General features: G+C 42.5%; 1 protein-coding gene across 1 annotated transcript in view; it reads left to right on the plus strand.

The window, feature by feature from the left end:
* Nucleotides 1-848: 848 nt before the first annotated feature.
* Nucleotides 849-18,108, plus strand: part of LOC144668238 (repulsive guidance molecule A-like) — a 28,560-nt gene continuing 11,300 nt past the window's right edge. The window contains exons 1-2 of the mRNA XM_078530015.1: nt 849-980; nt 11,327-11,460. Of these exons, the coding sequence (XP_078386141.1) occupies nt 967-980; nt 11,327-11,460 (148 nt within the window). The 5' untranslated portion in view covers nt 849-966. The remainder of the gene's footprint in view (nt 981-11,326; nt 11,461-18,108) is intronic.

Here is an 18,108-nt window from a genome sequence, read left to right on the forward strand (position 1 = left end):
GGGGCTGAATGGCCTACTTTTATTCCTATGTTCCTGAATGCCGATGGCTGACTACCACCCATCCAGCCCCCAAAACAGGACACACATACACACATTAAATAAGGGATTCTATTAGCAACTCTGTCCTAACCGGCTGGGCACAGGCATCATCAGCTCAGTCCCGGCAATTAAAGATTTCATTTAGAAAATTCATAGCTGACCGGGGATCCATCGACGGTGGGAGTTGGTATCGATACATTGATGATATTATTTTCATATTGCAAAGGCAATGTGCACTCCCATGGCTCAATTAACGAACCACCCCATCCCAAAATAAAAAGTACTCGTTGAAGTTTTTTTTTTAGAGAGAACTTGGTTTCAGATTGACGAATTTAATTAAAAGTGGAAACGCAGCTAAACAGAGGCGGGAATTTTGTGTGTTCCTCCGGTTTGTGTCCTCCCCTCACTCCCATCTGCCTGGGCTCGAATTACATGTTTCTCCGCTGTGGTTGGGAAGCTGTTATTTTTCTCTTCCCATGTCCCTTTCTCCCCATCCATGGCACACATTGTGGTCTTAGATCAAATGAATTGCATTCCCAGTGCGTGCTGCAGTTTCTTTATTCGCCCTGTCCCTCTCCCGCTCTGCATTTTAACAAAGCTCTTAACACGTGGATGTTGTTGAGAGTCTGTCCATCGCTCTCCTCCGTTCCACTGCCGTTCCTATATCTCGGGCTGTGTGCAAACCACCCCCACCCCCCAACCACCTAAGCGAAGCTAGGACCCGATGGGCTCAATGTTGGCCAGAAAAGGGACGATCGCGTCTGCACAAGCCTTTTAACAAACAGAGAGAGAGAGAGAGAGAAGATTGAAAGGGGCAAAATAATAATCTCATAAACCAGCTTCCCTTTCCCAGCCCAGGGGTTTTGAGCAAAGGGGGAGAGAGAGAGAACCAGGAACTGTCATCGCACCCACCCGGACAACAGTTACATGCAGCAGCCAAGGTAAGCAAAAGGGGCAGAGGGACTGGAAGTTCAGTATCAGCCGGAGTTATGAAAATAACATTAGCATCGTGCAGCATGGCTTTAATTCCTATAAATACTGCAGTCTAGCAATACAGATAACAGAACCGGTCTGATCGCTGTCTGCTGTCCCAGGCAAGATACATTTCGGCATCTTCCGGTGAATTTAAGACTATCTGTCAATCAGTTTGAGTGTGTATATAATTATCTCCAAGCTTTTTAAAGATCGCGGTTTCTAGCTTCATCTTCTGTGTGCATTTTGTTTTTGGTGGGGGGTTTGGGGGGGGGGGCTTGCGTTCATTTCTCTCTTCTTTGCATTTTCTATTCATTTCTCCAGCCTTTCCCAAGGATTACAAGTGATCTTTCATTAATCGAAATGTGGCCTCATTTGAAATTGTTTGAACGGGAGATTTGCAAACGCTGTTAGCAACAGATACCAATGTTGCATTTTTGGAACTGGGAACATTTTCGGGCGGGTTCTCAATTTGTAGCAAGGCGACTGAATGTTACATTTCATTTCATTTTTGCTCCTCGCATTTGTAAAATTAGACGTTAAAGCGTAATTTTTCCAAAATAAAAAAGAAAATTGCAGACGCCAAACTTTGATTATTATGTGGATTGGCGGAGATGACATTTGTAAATCATCCTGAGGCTGTATGATTATCAACAGTAGAATAAGGCGATCAAGTTGTGTTGTGTTTGGGAGGAATATTTGTGGTTTGCTAGTTGCATATTAAAGGGGTGGTTATCTTTTGATTGCCGCCAGTGTTATAATTGCTGGAGTGATCCGATGTAAATTGCTCTGCGAATGGTTCCTGCTCTTTTTCTTTCTCTCTCTCTCTCCCTCTTCCACCATCCCTGTTTCTTAGGACAGAAATTAAATGAGCAGATTGACACATTTCAGTGAAAAGTGTATCCAAACCAGTCCTGTATTTATGTCCCTCACAGAGACAAACAGCGACACCTTACGGGATGGTCAAGAATGAAGAGCTGGGGGGGGCTCAAAATATTTTGTTATTTCCCCCCCCACTGTTTTAAAAAAGTAGTACCCCAAATGTTTGTCGGCTGCTTTTTTTGTGTGTGCAATTTCCTCCTGTGAGTCCAAGCACAGGGTCGCCTCTGCAGCTGAAAGCGGGTCATTGCTGTTTAAGATGTTTCTGACACATGTAAATAATTCGCATTTGCCCTTTTGGGTGAAAGTCAATTTGTAGAGAATTTAAATCGGAGACCATTTCAACTTCTCATCCGCAAATCCAACCTGGGTGCTTTTAATTCCCTCGGGCCTGTCACACTGGGCAGCTGGAGGACAATTAGGGAACTATGTGCTGCACAGTTCACGCAGGTCTGCACCATTCATCCAGAGGTTTGAGCGATTAAGCGAATTTTCGGCGATTAATCAAATACATGTTGAAGGAGAAGAATCAGCAATATCAAAACAGCTGAGTAAAGGGGGAAATCGACAAAGCTGGAGCTTTCCTGAGCAGATTGCTTGGCTGTACGCTTGCACATCTTACACTCTTAAAGTACTTTTATAAATTAGTTGACATGTTAAACAAATTCTCCAAACTGGAAAGCATGCGCAGAGGAAAATTGAATCGTTAAAATTTGATCTGAAAATTATATTAATTCTTATTTAAATAATGAATCACATTATTTCGTCATAGCATTGATTTTTCCCCCCATTATATACTGCACCTAATGTTGGTTTCTTTTATTGAACAATATAAGAGGGAGCCTCTTATGAGGTGACTACAGACACCATTGCATTTCAGTATTTTTGGACCATTATTTTTGTGTTTTGCAATTAGCCCAATAGATGTGCAGATCCATTGAGGGAGCAGTCTTTACGTTGTTTGACACTTCCCTTATTGAGTCTGTTAAGAGTGTAACATAGTAACTAATGAATCCGATAAGGATTTTAGGAGAAACTTCTTTACCCAGGGAGCAGTTAGAATGTAGAACCTCCAACCACTTGAAGTAATGGATGTGAAAAGCATAGACGCGTTTAAGGGGAAGCTAGGTAACTATATGAGGGTCCAAGGAATAAAAGGATATTTCAGCTGGGTTAGATGAAATACGGTGGGAGGAGGTTTGTGAGGAGTATAAACACCAGCATGGATTAGTGGGGTCTATTGACCTGTTTCCATGCTGTAAATTCTAAGTAATTCTACACAAATCCCCCGCCTATCTCTGTGTAGACAGTGTCTTCATTTCAAAAGTACTCAATGGCTGTCATATGCTTTGGGATTTCATGAAGCTGTGAAAGGCATGATATAAATACAAGTCTTTCTTTTTGTGTTCTTTCTAGAAAGTGGAATTTTAGAAGTTTCCAGGTAGCTGACAGCAGCATGGGACCATGTTTCCGTGACTTGTTAATCTGGTGCTGTGAACTCTGAACTATGTTATGAACTATGACATCTCCCAATGTGCTAAATTTGGTGCCCATGTCACAGTTATGTTGTGACGCAAATGCAGCATTGCATGGGGCAGGTCACAATGTCCATGCATTAACTGCAGCCAAGTCAGGTGGACAGAGTCATAGAAGTCGTCCATGATCTCTTTGAATGCTCAAACAGGCTCGAGGGACTGAATGGCCTACTCCTTTTCCAATGTTCCTACGTAGTGCATGCGTGACACAGTGAATGCCATCATTACACCAAGTTACATTCCTGAGTATTTTCATTCCTTCCACACCCTAGATATTTTTCAGTTTCATATTTTAGATCACTCTAATTCATGAATTCCAACTCCCAATAACTTTGTGAGTGCCTTCATTAGCCTTCATATTTCAGGTCAACTCTTGTAGTGAAAAGATAACAAACAGAATGAGTCCGCAAATAATTTTCGATACCAGAATTATCCTATGCCTCCACCACATTTCTCTGTCTTTCTCGATAAGCAGTTGACTCATTTTAGATTAAAGTTATTAAATTTAATAATTAGATTTAACAAAAGATGAACAAGCAACTAAATAGCAGTAAGATAATGCATTCTGTCTACCTCCTTGAAAGGCATAATGTAAACGTTAACTATGCTTTATAAGTCATTTCTATACAAGTAGTTTTTTTCTCTTGTATTTCCTACCACTGCAAAAGCTGTGATAAACCAAAACTGAACCTCTTAGTGGTTCCAAACTAACTCTCTGATTCAACAGTTACAACTCCTTAAATATTCTCACTGAATTTGAGTAACTGTCAACCACATTGAAAAACACCTGACCGTCATAGACACAACTACACAAATGACACAGTTTGTGCTTGTTCAATGCGAGCTTCTCCCTCCCTCACATTTTTGCAGACAGCTTAAAAAAATCTTTCAATGTTTGTATTGAATTAAACTTGAGGCAAAATGTTGTGGCTTTTCCTTTTCAAATTCCGTATGTCTGAATTGGAATTTTCCAAACATGAAAGAAGATAGAACCGTTTCAGTTTTTTTTGTCAAATTGTGCATGGCACAAATGTGGTTCTGTTGTTTATGATTTTGGCAGCAGCCTGCACAGGGGCTGTAACCCTGCAACACTGTATAAACTTCAAAACATCCTACATGCTGGTCTTCTGACTGAGTCCTAGATTCAGGTACAGTTTAAAGTGACTTGTGATCTCTCAACTGACTTGCACCAAGTCCCATTCACCCATCACTTCTGCGCTCACTAACCTATATTGGCTCCTGGTCTGGCATTGCCTTAATTTTAAAATTATTATCCTTATTTTCAAATCCCTCTATCCTCCATATCTCTGAACCGCCTTCAGCCCTACAACCCTCCGAGATCTTTATGCTTCTCCAATTCTGTCCTCTTGCACATCCTCAATTTTCATCGCTCAACACTTGGCATCCATGCTTTCAGCTGCCTAAACTCTGGAATTCTCTCCCTAAACCTCTCCTCCTCTCCCTCCTTCATTACGCTCCTTAAAGCCAACCTCTTTGATCAAGCTTTTGGTCACCTGTCAGAATATCTCCTATGTGGCTCAGTATCAACTCTTTGATATAGAGGACGTTTTGCTATGTTAAAGGCACTGTATAAATGCAAGTTGCTGTTGTTGTTGAAAGAAGTTCCCAGTCTCCATATCTTTGTATATATGAACATTGGAGAGGAACAATCCTCTTCAGTTTTCATGGTTTGCTTTCTCCCAAACAACAGTGATACACTGCCAGCACCAATCAGATGCCTCAGGATCTCCCTCTTGTCTGGATTCTCCAAGGCTGAGCGTTTAGACCATTGATATAGACAGGTACTGTAGTTCTCACATTAATGGACCTCCCCTGACATCAGGAAGAAGTGCACAGGTCAGAAAATGAAATACTTGGGGGTAGCCTTTGGATAACCTGTCCTTGTATCATCCTTCTAGATGTACCTTTGTCATCATTGTTGCTTATTCCACCCACATTTAATCAGGTCAAATTCAGAAGATTGACAAACTTACCACTTTGAGAACTGTTTCCAATGTAAACACATGACGATGGACATGCCCCAACTCACCTGTGTGGCCCCATAGTCACAGCAAACCAGTTCTATTAGAAGATGTATGAGAAATATGTGAGGGATGCATAAATGAAAAGTTGATTATATAGGCCATTGTTATTTAGAATATCTATAAATGACTTGGACATAGGAACAGAAACAAAGGTCTTTGAGTTTGCAGATGATAGAAGAGTGAATCTGGATAGACTGAGGAATTGGGCTGAAGAGCAGCAAATGCCAGTTAATATGGACAAGTGCAGAGTCAGTGATAAGGCTTTCTAGGTCCCAGCTTTCCAAAGCTGGTGGTTACATCCTTCAGGGTCACGAAAGAGAAAAAAACTGAAGTGCTTGCCATATTTCACATCTGGAGAGTCCAGCTCCAGACTTACTTCCTCTAAAAAAAATTGTTTATGTAAAAGGCATTCAGTGGAACATCCTGGGAAACTAAGGAACTTCCAGCAATGTGCATTGATGTTACAATGAGCTATAGAACAAAATGCTTGCAAAGATCAGACTGTCTTTCTCCTACATTACAACAATGACTTCACTTCGAAGGTACCTCATTGGCTATAAAGTATTGTAAGATATCCTGAGACCTTTCTTTACAGACTAGGATCAAGGGGTATTTTATTATTTTTTTTTTCTGATTTTCTCTCAATTTCTCCCCTTCTGGCTTGAAAAGGAATTGACTCTCTACGTTGCTGTTCTGAGGTTGAGATTAAGACACATTGTTGAGGTGGAGTTGAAGGAGCTTTAATCTCTCTACTATACTGTACCTGAGTTGGGAATGCTTAATGTGGAGGGAAGCTTAACATTACTAATGTAAAGAATGTCACACCAATGTAATAGGAGGAACTCTTTGAAGAATGCCAAATTTCTCAAGTGAACAGGAAGCAGAAAGTTTGTTGGATTTGCTGAGTGTCTAACCAACTCACGGTGAATTGAATCACCGATTAACCAACAACAGCTGCTGTCTGGAGGAGATTTGTTCCCAGATGTAATTCCTATCTCTTATATCATTCCCCACCCCAACTCAACTTTTCCCCATTTCTCTCCTGAAAGGATTCACTCATTCCGGGCGTAAAGTTTGCCAAATGGTCAATCTATGTGCCAACCTAGACACTGCCAACCTGCTCAATTGCAGGAGGTAGGGGAGCCAAGTCCGTCCCTGACCTCATCTAAACACCACATGCACACTCCTTCCAGGAGGTGTCGTCTGTCATGAGTGGAAAGACTGGCTGATTGTTTTTCACTCTCCTTAGCCCAGGGGCAAATGCTGTGCCCCTTTTACTGCAGGTATGTTACAGAGCTGGCTGTCAAAGAAGCAGGTGCTCGGACCTGGTGATTTGCAGTGGTGGCACCAACAGGCAAACAGTTGGCATGCTCCAACTCATCGTCTGCACAGATGTTTTAAAGTTGTGATTCTTGACTTCGGTTCTGGACGTTGGAGTTTCTCCATATAGCTGGGCGGAATGTCCTGGCAGCTCGTAGACTGATTTGGTGACGGTGTCATCGTGGCTTAATCTTTCTGAAGGGAGGAAACTGACAAGGTACAGGATTCGTCCAGGGAGTGTGGGAGAGAGTAGTGGTTAAACAGAACCGGCAAATACTGAGAAGAGGGACCAAGGAGTAAGTTAGAATGAGAGTGCATGCTGAAATGTAAAACTGGAGGAGACATTATTGTGGGAAGCAAAGAGGGAATAGGAGAGTCTGAGAGGCAATCTACTGATAGTGACCTACTCTTCCCTCGCGTTCAATCTCTAGTATATCTTTCCCTTGTTAAATCTCTGTGATGATATTCCTCAAAGAAAGAGTGACTGCATTTGCATTCTTTATTTCCTCCTTAGCCCTTGATGGTGCAGAACAGGCAGATACCATTGTCCTACCGACATGAACACATAAATTAGGCTGACACCTCAGTGCAGTAATGAAGGGGTATTGTGATGCTGGAGGCTGCATTTTGGATGAGGCATTAAACTGAAGCTCTGCTTGCCTGCCCCCACATGGAACACATTAAAAGATACCATGGAACTCTTTGAAAAACAATGTCTTGGTCAACATTCCTCCTGCAGCCCAGCACCAGCATAAACAAACACTATGGCCTTTCATTCAGTTTACTCTATGTGTGAACTTGCTATGTGCAAATTGGTTGCCTCATTTACTTACACAAGTGACTGCATTCCAAAAGTAGGGTGCGAGTTTTGAGACATCAGTAGGATGTGATAGGTGCCATGTAAGTGAAAGTTCTCCTCATTTGGGGGAATCTCACTTGCGATATCATATTCGGGGGGCAAGAAGAAACAAGAGAAGCAATGCAAGTTGGCCTGTTCTAGCATTCACAGTGAAAGGACGGCCTTTTTTAATTGAATACCCCCATGGCTTTGATAGAGAGCTTTCATAATATTTTTGAAGGGTGGTATAACCCAGGCTCTAAAGTTGCCTCGTATTCTCCGTTAAAAGAAAACACTTGCAAATCCTGCAGCTGGGTGAGCTACAATTAGATTAATAAAAAGAGAGCGGAATATATTGCTATCATTTAGCAGTTTGCGACAGTCAATGAGGTGATGCAGTTTGACTTTTTGAACCATGGCTGTGTTTCTAATGTGACAGAATTCCTCAGGCTTGCTACTGAAAATCTCACACCAGTGATACATCCAGTTTTTGACAGCTCTTGTATGTGTGACCTCCTCCAGCCCGACAACTCTCCGGGATCTCTGCACTCCACCAATCCTGGCATCTTGTGCATCTCTGATCTTCTCCACTACACTATTGGCAGCCATGCCCTCAGCTGCCTGTGCCCTAAGCTCTGGATGCCCCGTCCTAAACTCTCCACCTTCCTGATCTCCTTCAAGACATTCCTTAAAATCTACCTTTTTGGCCAAGCTACTCTACTCTAATAAACCCCTGATCTAATATCTCCTCATGTTGCTCAGTGTTAAAGTTTGACTAATGGCACTCCAATGAAACCCCTTAGAATGTTGTACTATGTGAAAAACACTGTATAAATGTGAGTTGTTATGTAAGTTTGTGTGCATTCTGTAGATGGAATCACAGCATTTTCTGGCCTACTCACATTGATACAATACCATAGCAAATTGGCTATCAAATACATACTAAAAAGGAGGGACAGTGTAGCCCACCCACCTCCATATCGCAGCCGAACAAAAGCAAATCCAATTTGCTGAAGGAATGGGCTTATAGAATTATTTTGCCAGTATTGGCACAGCGTAAGCGGGTGTCTGGTCTGGTGCCAGCATCAGTCGTTTGATCTGCCCTTGATCTTGTGCCACCTTTATTTGTGCTGCACACTTTCACAATTGGGTTTTAACAGATTCCAGGATTGCAATGATGTTGGTTCTGTAACCTCAAACCAGTTCTTCATGCAAAACAGCCAGAGCCACCCAAAATACTCTACCACTCTTTTGTCTCCCAAGCCCAGGTGTCTGCCCTTTAGTTTTGAATGAGAATTGGCTAGATGACTACTGCTTTATTTAATTTAAACAGCCTTCTGCAGCTACATTCTTTTATCTCAGTTTCAGCTGTGGCTAGCACTCTCACCCTCTGAGTCAGGAAGTTGTGGGTTCAAATCCCGCTCTGGGGGCTTGAGAACAGGATGAAGGCAGACACTCCAGTGCAGGTACTGCAACGCTGCACTTTCGGAGGTACTGCCTTTTGGTAGGGACATTTACCCAAGGCCCCATCCACTCTGTCAGTCTGTGTGAAAGATCCAAGGGCACGAATCAAAGAAAAGCAAGAATATTCCTCATGGTGTGCTGGCCAATATTTATACAATATGACTAAAACAGATTATCAGTGATGATCACATTACTGTTTGTGAGGCCATGCTGTGCACAAATTAGCTGCAGCTCTTGCTGTATTACAGCAATAACTACACTTCTAAAGTACTCTATCCTCTGTCAAGTGCTTTGGGATGCTAAGGTCATGAAATGTGCTATATAAATGTAAATATTTCTATTTAGCTAAGACCTCTTTGATGATAATAATTTTTTGTTCCCTTGTCCTTTTCCCCTTTCTCCCTTGCTCCCCACATGTACTGCATTACAGTCCCCTGAGCCCTAGTTGCCATGGTGCCTATTCATTGTGTGAGACTAGACAGGAAGTACCTGTGAACTTTTCAGTCTGAGCTACCTATACTCAGTAGGGCACTAGAATTGGCCTGGGCATCCCCGGGCCAAGTAGTACAAAAGTCAGCCAGGTTCTCCTCTCCTGGTCACTACCCAGTGATTGGACATCAGGCAAGATCAAGCTGGGCAGTGATGCTCCCATGGCGGAATATCCCACCGTCACCCGACTCACAGCTGGGCACTGGGGCAAGGTTTCCGTGGGCCAGTGGCATCCATGGAACTGAGTCCTGGCAGAACCAGTGACTCCACAGCAGAAGAAGAGATTCCGGACTGATTGAGCTGTCGAATGTGAATAATGACATTTCAGGTCTTTAAAACTCCACTTTGGCTTCCAAAAAAAAAACTTATGGGGAAAAAAAATGAGAACCCCCTCCCCACCCGATAAAACTTGAAGCTGTAGAACGACATGGCTCTATTCTCACTGGATTAGCATATTTATGCCCACATCTCCAATTTTCTTTCATCTAGTTTGAAACCACATTAAATATACTTAAAGCATCCACCAAGCTAATGTGAGATTTCAGGGGTGAGGGTGGAACCTTTGTAGGGAACAATAACGATTTCTATAACTTGGCCTTCAAAAAAAATGCCAACTCCTGCCACTTTAACTGCTTGACTCTGTGATTCTTACAGCCCCCCTTCCCCACCCCCTTTAATGGGTGCCTCTGATGGTTTTGAGGGTGGATGGGCTCTGAGGCAGCTCAGTTCAGCAAGGGTCCAGGTTCTCTTTCTGGTCTGCGTTAACTCCGCTGCCTCTCTCTCTCTCTCTCTCTGCCCCACTCAGGCTGTCACTCTGCCTGAAGCCAGTCCACTGCTAGATGAGTGCAGACACCCTGTATATTGTGTTTACGCAGTGGAACTTTAGAGCTGCAATGCAGATTTCACCATCGCTGCTGGAACCAGGGTCCCCGGGAGTTGTAGGATACCTAAGCGCTCATTCATTTTCCTAATAGCTAACAGGCTCCAAGTCCATGTGATGTTAAGTGCCGTGACTCCTAGTCACATCCTGTACTTGAACCATGAAATACATCTTTTTTTTTTAAAGTCAAAGGGCCAAAATAGAAAAAAAATGAACTCCTTGAAAATACAATTGAAGGGAATTAAATTGATTCTCCAGTCCTGAGTGCAATGCTGCTACCCTGCTCTTCCTAAATCAAATGATCCTGCTCTTGCCAGAACTATGGCCAGACTGCAATACTCTTTTTTCTTTCTCTCTGTCTGTAATTCTTTGTCTGCCCATCTCTCATTCTTTTGCTCTGGTTCTCTCTCTCAGTGCTCTCTCCTTCTCTCCCTGTCTCTCTCTCCAGTCTTTTCCATCTGACTCTGGATCTCTGTTTCCCTGGTACAGTTTTGAATTTCTATCCTGTTAATCTCCTCTCTCTCTCTCTCTCTCTGCTTCTATAGGAATAATCTGGCTCTTTTAAAAACCTGTCAGCTCCTCTCTGTTTCTGGCAATTTCACTGTGTTTTTATTTCTCTCTGGCTATTTCTTTATCTGACTGTGACTCTCTCTCTCTCTGGCTGGTGATTTCTCTGTTTGCTGGCTCGCCGCTGTCTGGAGGTGGAGTCAGCCTGAATGCACCAGCCTTATTCGCTTAGACGAAAGGGAGGGGAATGTTCCTGGTCACGGCTGATTGATGGGGTTGTGGCGTTCTCGGCCGTCTGTTTCTCTTTCCTTGGCTTGTGTGCTTCTGATTTCTTCATTTTCCTGCCTCTCTCACTCAGGGCGAGCAGAGTTGGAGAGTTGGAGTTCTGCGGGATCCCAGTGTGGGCTGGATGGATGGGAATGGGGAGGAGAGGCGACCCATTAGACCATCAAGTCCTTCGAATCCTGCTCATCGTCCTGTGCCTCCCAGCAGGTAAAGCAAAGACATTCCAACGCACAAAGAGAACTTGGAAAGTCTCAGACTTATATGTGTTTTTTTTTTAAAGTTTGCCTCTTGCGTGGGCTGAGCTCAGAATGGGTCCAGATTTCAGATACAGGAAAATAATCCTTCAGACAGTTTATTCTTTTAAGCCGGGATTTGATTTTTGCCACAAGAAGTAATTTAAACCGCATTTGCAAAGTATTTTTTTTAAATTAAGGCTCTGCAAATTCCAGCAGGATAAACTAGACTCACTCATCCAAGGGAAAGTTCATAGGGAGGTTTTTGAGCCTTGCTTGAAGTTAACTCCCTGTAAAGGAAGAAGTTGATCTTCAAGGAGGTGGGGGGGTGGGGGGGGGGAAGAATTTAAAAGTTTTTCTTTGTGGCTGAGGCGGGTTAATCGGACCCAGGGTGTAAAACCAAATCCAACATTTCTGGCGTTATAAAGTTAGCGATGCGCCTGTAGAAAGCTGCTTCCCACCCGCGATTAAAGTTTGACTTTAAATACAATCCGTCCCATTAAAGGCAATTCTCCAGTGCTTTCTTTTCGCTCAGTGTGTGTGTGTGTGTGTGTGAGGGTCTTAGAAAGACCCCTACAGAAAAAAAACTCTTGTTTTGTTGGGGGATGGGTAGCGAATGGCAACTTCTACAAAAAAAAGACTTCACCAGAAACTTTTCTGAAACAGATCCCAACCCCCTCACTTTATAAAATCCAATGTGTACAAACCCTAACTCCTTGAGAGAGTCCGTGACGCGTTTTAAAGTACAAAAAAACACCCCCATGTTATGTAAACGGATTGTTCTAATGTTTTGCATTTGTATTTGCGACACTGGACAATCTCTCAATACTGCTTTAGCATCGCCCTAAACTCTCAATACTGCTTTAGCATCGCCCTAAACTCTCAATACTGCTTTAGCATCGCCCTAAACTTGTATTGAAGAGAGTTTCTGCATCCCAATCCTAACTTTAAAAAAAAACTGACCAATCTGGGTTGATAAACGCATCAGAAATCCGTTCATTCTTTAATGTGATTCAACGCCCAGAGGGGTTTACATTACCACGAACGCGACTAATTGGTCATTAGATGGGCCAAGATAGAATTGAGGTCGCTCCCTCAATTCTCTTCCAACAGCAAAAATCAAATAACAAATATTACCACCGCCATTCATTGCGCTGCATCTGCCAGAACATTGTTTAATGCTTTCGGAAACTGAATATAAACTACAGCAAAACTTCCTCCCAGACAGGAGATCATAAATTAGTTCAAATGCAAACTTCCAGGGTCAATATAGAAAGTGCAGCTCTGTATAGAAATCAGTCTGCACTTGTTACTGCCGCTTGCAGAAGGCACCATCGCTCCGGATTGCATTTGGATGCACACTTTAACAGGGTGTTTACAGTTCCTAAGCGTTCAGTCTTTTAAATAAAAAGAAAATTGGTTAAAATATTCACAAAGTTACTACTGTTAACTGTCGGGGAAATTGTAAATTTTCACTGAAGCAGTTTGAAGCTTTCTATGTCGATAGTGGCCTGATGCAGGAAATGCGATGGTAATTGCTGTGATTAGGTTTTGGAGGGGGTTGGGGAGAGAGCAATGATTTTGTGTTTATGTATGATCTATCTGTGCATATCTTATTGTGTATTGTGTCTATTCAGAGCCTTGCCTCACGTTTCAAATTCATGAATATGCCTCTTTTCAAATCTTTTCTTTAAATCCTTCTCTCTCTTGAAGTTCCTTTGTGGGAAAATCTGACTGGCTTCGTTGAAGGCTTTGTAGTGTAAATTGAATGGTCCACAGATTGCCCATTCCTTCATTGTGAGAGGAAAGTAGCAACTGATTTGCATATTGTTATAAATATTGATTTTTAAAAGGGTAATTTTGTATTGTAGTCACTGATATTGAGATTGAGATTAGCCATTTATTTAAAGTCATAACCTTTATTGATAATATGTGGGATGTTTTTATTTAAACCATGGTAATATTCCTTTAAATTTACTGAGGGAAGAATGCATTAGACAACAATTGTTCAATCAGCGAGAATGGCTTCAGAACTGATTGCTGCTTTGAAACCTCTTTTTATTTGTTATTTTTAAATGTGAACTACAATGCTATAATTTGCAGGGGAAGTATATCAGTGTTACATGAGTGGTGTTTGCATGTTTTGACTGCCATCAAAATAATACAGCTCTGTCCTGGCTCCATCGCAGTGACATTACCCTTGTGTAATACAGACCACGCAGTCTACTGTCTAACTCGAGGTCTGTGTTGATGTTAGCAGAGCAATTGGGGTGCCACAATTGATTTCAGTGCTCCCGCCTCAGTAGTGGGTTGAGGAAGGTGATGGGTAGAAATTGGTTAGGGTTCCTGGTCCTGATTGTATTCCAGAATCCCATAGCATCAGGTGCAGACATTGACTTAGTTGTGAAGTCCCTATTGTTGAATAACCTGGCAACACCTAGGCTCACGTACATGAAGAATACCTACTTAGATGAAGTACCAGAGGGCAATTGACTTCTACAGACATGTACCATGGTGAGAATCCATACCAAGGGGAGGGAGAAGTAAGAACATAAGAAATCGGAGCAGGAGTAGATCACACATTCCATCAAACTTGCTCGGCCATTCAGTACAATCATGGCTGATCTTGGGTTTCAACTCCATTTCCCCTCCTGCTTCCCATATCCTTTAATTCCCTGAGAAACCAAAAATCTGTCTATCCAGCCTTAACTGTATTCCAGTGATGGAGTAATTAACAAAGAACTCTCAAAGTAAGTTCATGCCAGTGATCTATTTCTGAAATGTGACTTTCTCTCAAAACTTAACCCTAAAGCCTATCGTGCAGGGATCAAAAGGATTAACCTCAAAAAGCAGCACTCGCTGGCATGTTAAATAGAACTTACTAATTTCAGAAGCATGCCCCTTCTAAGATTTGTTTCATATAAAAGATAATTGCCATTAAAAATGCATTGGTTGGTTCCAATATTGTCACCAGTGGGTTTAATTTAAGAAATTAAATATGAATCATTATCTTTCTTTCCATAAGTCAGTTCGGATAATCAAGACATTATTATTATTAATTAAGGAATCGTAGCTTCAATGTGTTACTCTGTATCAGAAGATTTAAGCAAGCATGATTTTTTTGCCTGTAGCTGAGGATAACTAAATATGTTAATGTTTGACCAGATGTTGAAGTCATGTTTACTCCCACTGCTTCAGCAGTAGCTTTAGCACCTGCTGTGGTGCAGAGTGATATAGAACAGGATAGCCCCAGGTTCGATCCCTGTGCTGGGTCAGCTGATCGCAGCTTTGGTGGTGAGGCTGCAAATGGTCTGAGCTAGAGAGGAGGAAAAAGTCAGCCAGGGTTCCCTACCGCTGTTTTTATACCTTAACCCACAGTAGAAATGCCTGTGCAACTGGGCATTCAGTGAGGACAGGTTTTACTTGGCTGTGATTCCCTCCATGGCAAAATAAACAGTCACCACTCAAGGCTTAAGTAGTCCTTTGCTGGAGGCAACCCAGTGAGAGGTGTCCCCTTTAGGGAGGGGTGAGAAAAATTGGAGAAGGCGACACCTTTAAAAAGATGCTTTTAATAATTATCCTTTTAATTTCTCACCCAGAAATCGATTTTTTTGTTTGACTGTTTCCATCATTTCGTGTCAGACACTATTCACTGACCCAGCTGCTTCTCCCAATTATGTTTCGTAATCAGCTCCTGGAGGTGGATTAAAACAGCAGCATTGACGCCATCCCATTTTGTTTTGCATTCGAGAAAGCTTCACTCACAACCTGCTGCTAACAACCCAGGATTAGGAACCATGTATGAGACTCGCTATGGAGGAGTACACTGGGTAGCTCAGTACCTGTCAGAAACCTGTTCTCTTCCCCTCTGCTGTTCATGCCTTACACTATTGACATGATGTTTGCTCTCTTCAAATCAATGGCATCATTCTCTGAAAGAGCTGCGTCCCTGGAGTGTAAAATCCAGGAATCTGTCCCAAATCCACTTTATTAACATCAGGACGTTCCAGGTCTTGAAGCTGCAACTAAAGGGGTGATTTTTGAAATGGCAACTCGTGCCCACACTTGCCAGGTTACAGTAATGCAGGTACCCTCCTGACTCTTGAGGGGGGTACCTCACCTGGATACCGATCAGTGGTGGGATTTTCTGGTTGATTATTCCCCTCGCTCCCTCCTCAGCCCATTTAGTAGGAGGGGATGGGCGTTGAAGGCAGTTTCAGCATTTCGGCTGCAATTGAACTAAAAGCAGGGATTAACCCTGGGACCTGCCTGCTCTGTGTAGCTTAGTACCTCAGTGGGCAGTGGGGGAGCTCCATGTGAATGGCTTATTAGAAGAACTGCTAAGGGCACAGAAAGACCTTTATTGCTGAGGAATACAATTTGCTTTCATACTAAACCTTGTAGAGTTTTCCCAAATTGTTGACATAAATCTATTATATTGCATAATACAGGTCGTCAGCTACAGATCAGTTCTTGATAAACCTACTTTAATCACTTCACAGCCGTTAATCTCACAGTGCGCATACCAACTCAGAACTCCATCTCCGGATTCAGATGACAGTTATAAGATGCATCTGCTTTGCGCTGTGATTTGTGATGTCGCCTGAATCCCTTGAATTAGATTGTTGTGTCCTAATCACTCCCAGGTATCCATTTATTTGAGATGTAGCTTTCAAACTGAGAGACTAAGTGGAAGGGTCAGGACCTATAGAGCAGGCCACCACCGGGATTGGAAAGATGAGAAGAGAATCATAAGAATGATGCAGCACAGAAGGAGGCCATTCGGCCCACTGCGTCTGTGCCAGCACTTTGAAAGACCAGTCCAGTTAGTCCCACTCCACTGCTCCTTCCCCATAGCCTTGCCAAATTTTCTTCTTCAGCTATTTATCCAATTCTCCTTCAACATTGCTATTGAAATTACTTCCAGATCATAATAAACTTGCTGCGTAAATTTTTAATTTTCCTTACCTCCCCTCCCTTTTTTTGGCCAATTATCTCTCCTGTCAATGGAACCAGTTTCTCCTTATTTACTCTACCAAAACCCTTTCGAATTTTGAACGCTTGTTTTTGAGAGCAGGTCAGGGACCTGAAGTTGTGGTTAGGTGACAATGAGATTGTAGTTCTAAAAGCCTTAAAAGATTGGAAAAGAGCGAGAGAACACAGAGGGAGGCATAAGGTATCCCACAGTTTGGAGATCCTTCAAGAAAATGCCTTGCAGTCAGAGTGAAGAAAACATGTGTAGGACAGAAATGCAATATCTCCTCTCAATGGCTTAATTTCACCATACATTTACCAGCTAAACATTGACGTAATGTTCACTGCCATTGTGATATTGAGATAGTAATGGGCCCCCAGTCATTGCTCTGTGAAAATGGTGAAGACTCTGCTGTGATTAGCACTTAGACCCCTGAGCTCTCTGTCTCAACCAAAGATAAATGAGGCTCTTTCCAGTGAAAGAGGTGATACAGGGAGGAAGAGAAAGAAATAACAGGCCCATCTCCTGGTCTCTGCTTGTTACCTGGTGTGGGTAACATTGAGTTTGGGGATTATGTCATGGGGGTGGGGGGGTGGGATATGTTGGCATGGGGGAGGGCAGCAATGGCTTAATGTTGCCATTTCAGTAAAGTGCGACATAGCATATGGAATCTTCATACTGTGAGCTGTGACATACAGCCAGGCGTAGTTAGTGAGTCTGCCCTTCCAAATGCAGTTGGGTGCCTGGAGAGAGCATTTTGTCTGTATAACACTATGAAGCATTGGAAACACAAATCTGTCACAGGCGGTGGGAGAGATTGAAGGAATGAATTAAGAACATTGCACAAGTAATGAACACACCCAACCTTAAGGTTTATGCCCAAAATTGGACCTTTGGTGTAGTGTGTTGATACCAAAATATTTAACACAAGGAGCAAGTCACCGATCAAGAGTCAGTAATATTGGCTGCAGAACCCAGTAACATCATGAAGGAAAAGTCAGTTGATTGTTGGTAAAATTATTGAAGTACAGTAAAATCTTTATTACCTGGCATACGGGGGAGTTGGGATGGGTGGGTGGGTAATGGGTGGTGACGGTTAATCATAAATGCCAGTTAATGGAGAGTTCCATTTCTCAGTGGAATACAATGTTACGCTTGTAGCATGAACTAACAGGCAAGTACTCAAAAAGTAATAAACAGTACTCTTTTTACTTCCAATCTTCAACAGTGCACTAGGGTAAAGGGTAAAATCATACAGTACATAGGTATGAGTTCTGGATAACCTTGTAATTGCTTTCGGTTGGTAAAGTGCCGATTCATATTAGTGGAATGTCAGAAATTCTGGTTAGAGAATTCAGGTTGGTAGAGCACTGTATAAACACACAGTTTACTGTACCTGATATTTTGCGAGAATGGGGTTTGGGATTTGGCGCTGTGAAGTCAGGACAGCCAAACCATTGGCTTCAGTTCTAACTCGCAGTCCCATTTAAAAAGTTTCAAATTGCTTCGAATAGCGAATCCAGATTCTCTGCCCAGTGGTCTCCTGGAAAGAAGACAAGTATCTAACGAGGAGTAGCTCTGAAGAAGGGTCATAAGGACTCGAAACGTCAACTCTTGTTTCTCCCTCCACAGATGCTGTCAGATCTG

The sequence above is a fragment of the Cetorhinus maximus genome, chromosome 26, assembly GCF_964194155.1.
Source record: "Cetorhinus maximus chromosome 26, sCetMax3.hap1.1, whole genome shotgun sequence".
In the NCBI taxonomy this organism is placed as follows: Eukaryota; Metazoa; Chordata; class Chondrichthyes; order Lamniformes; family Cetorhinidae; genus Cetorhinus; species Cetorhinus maximus.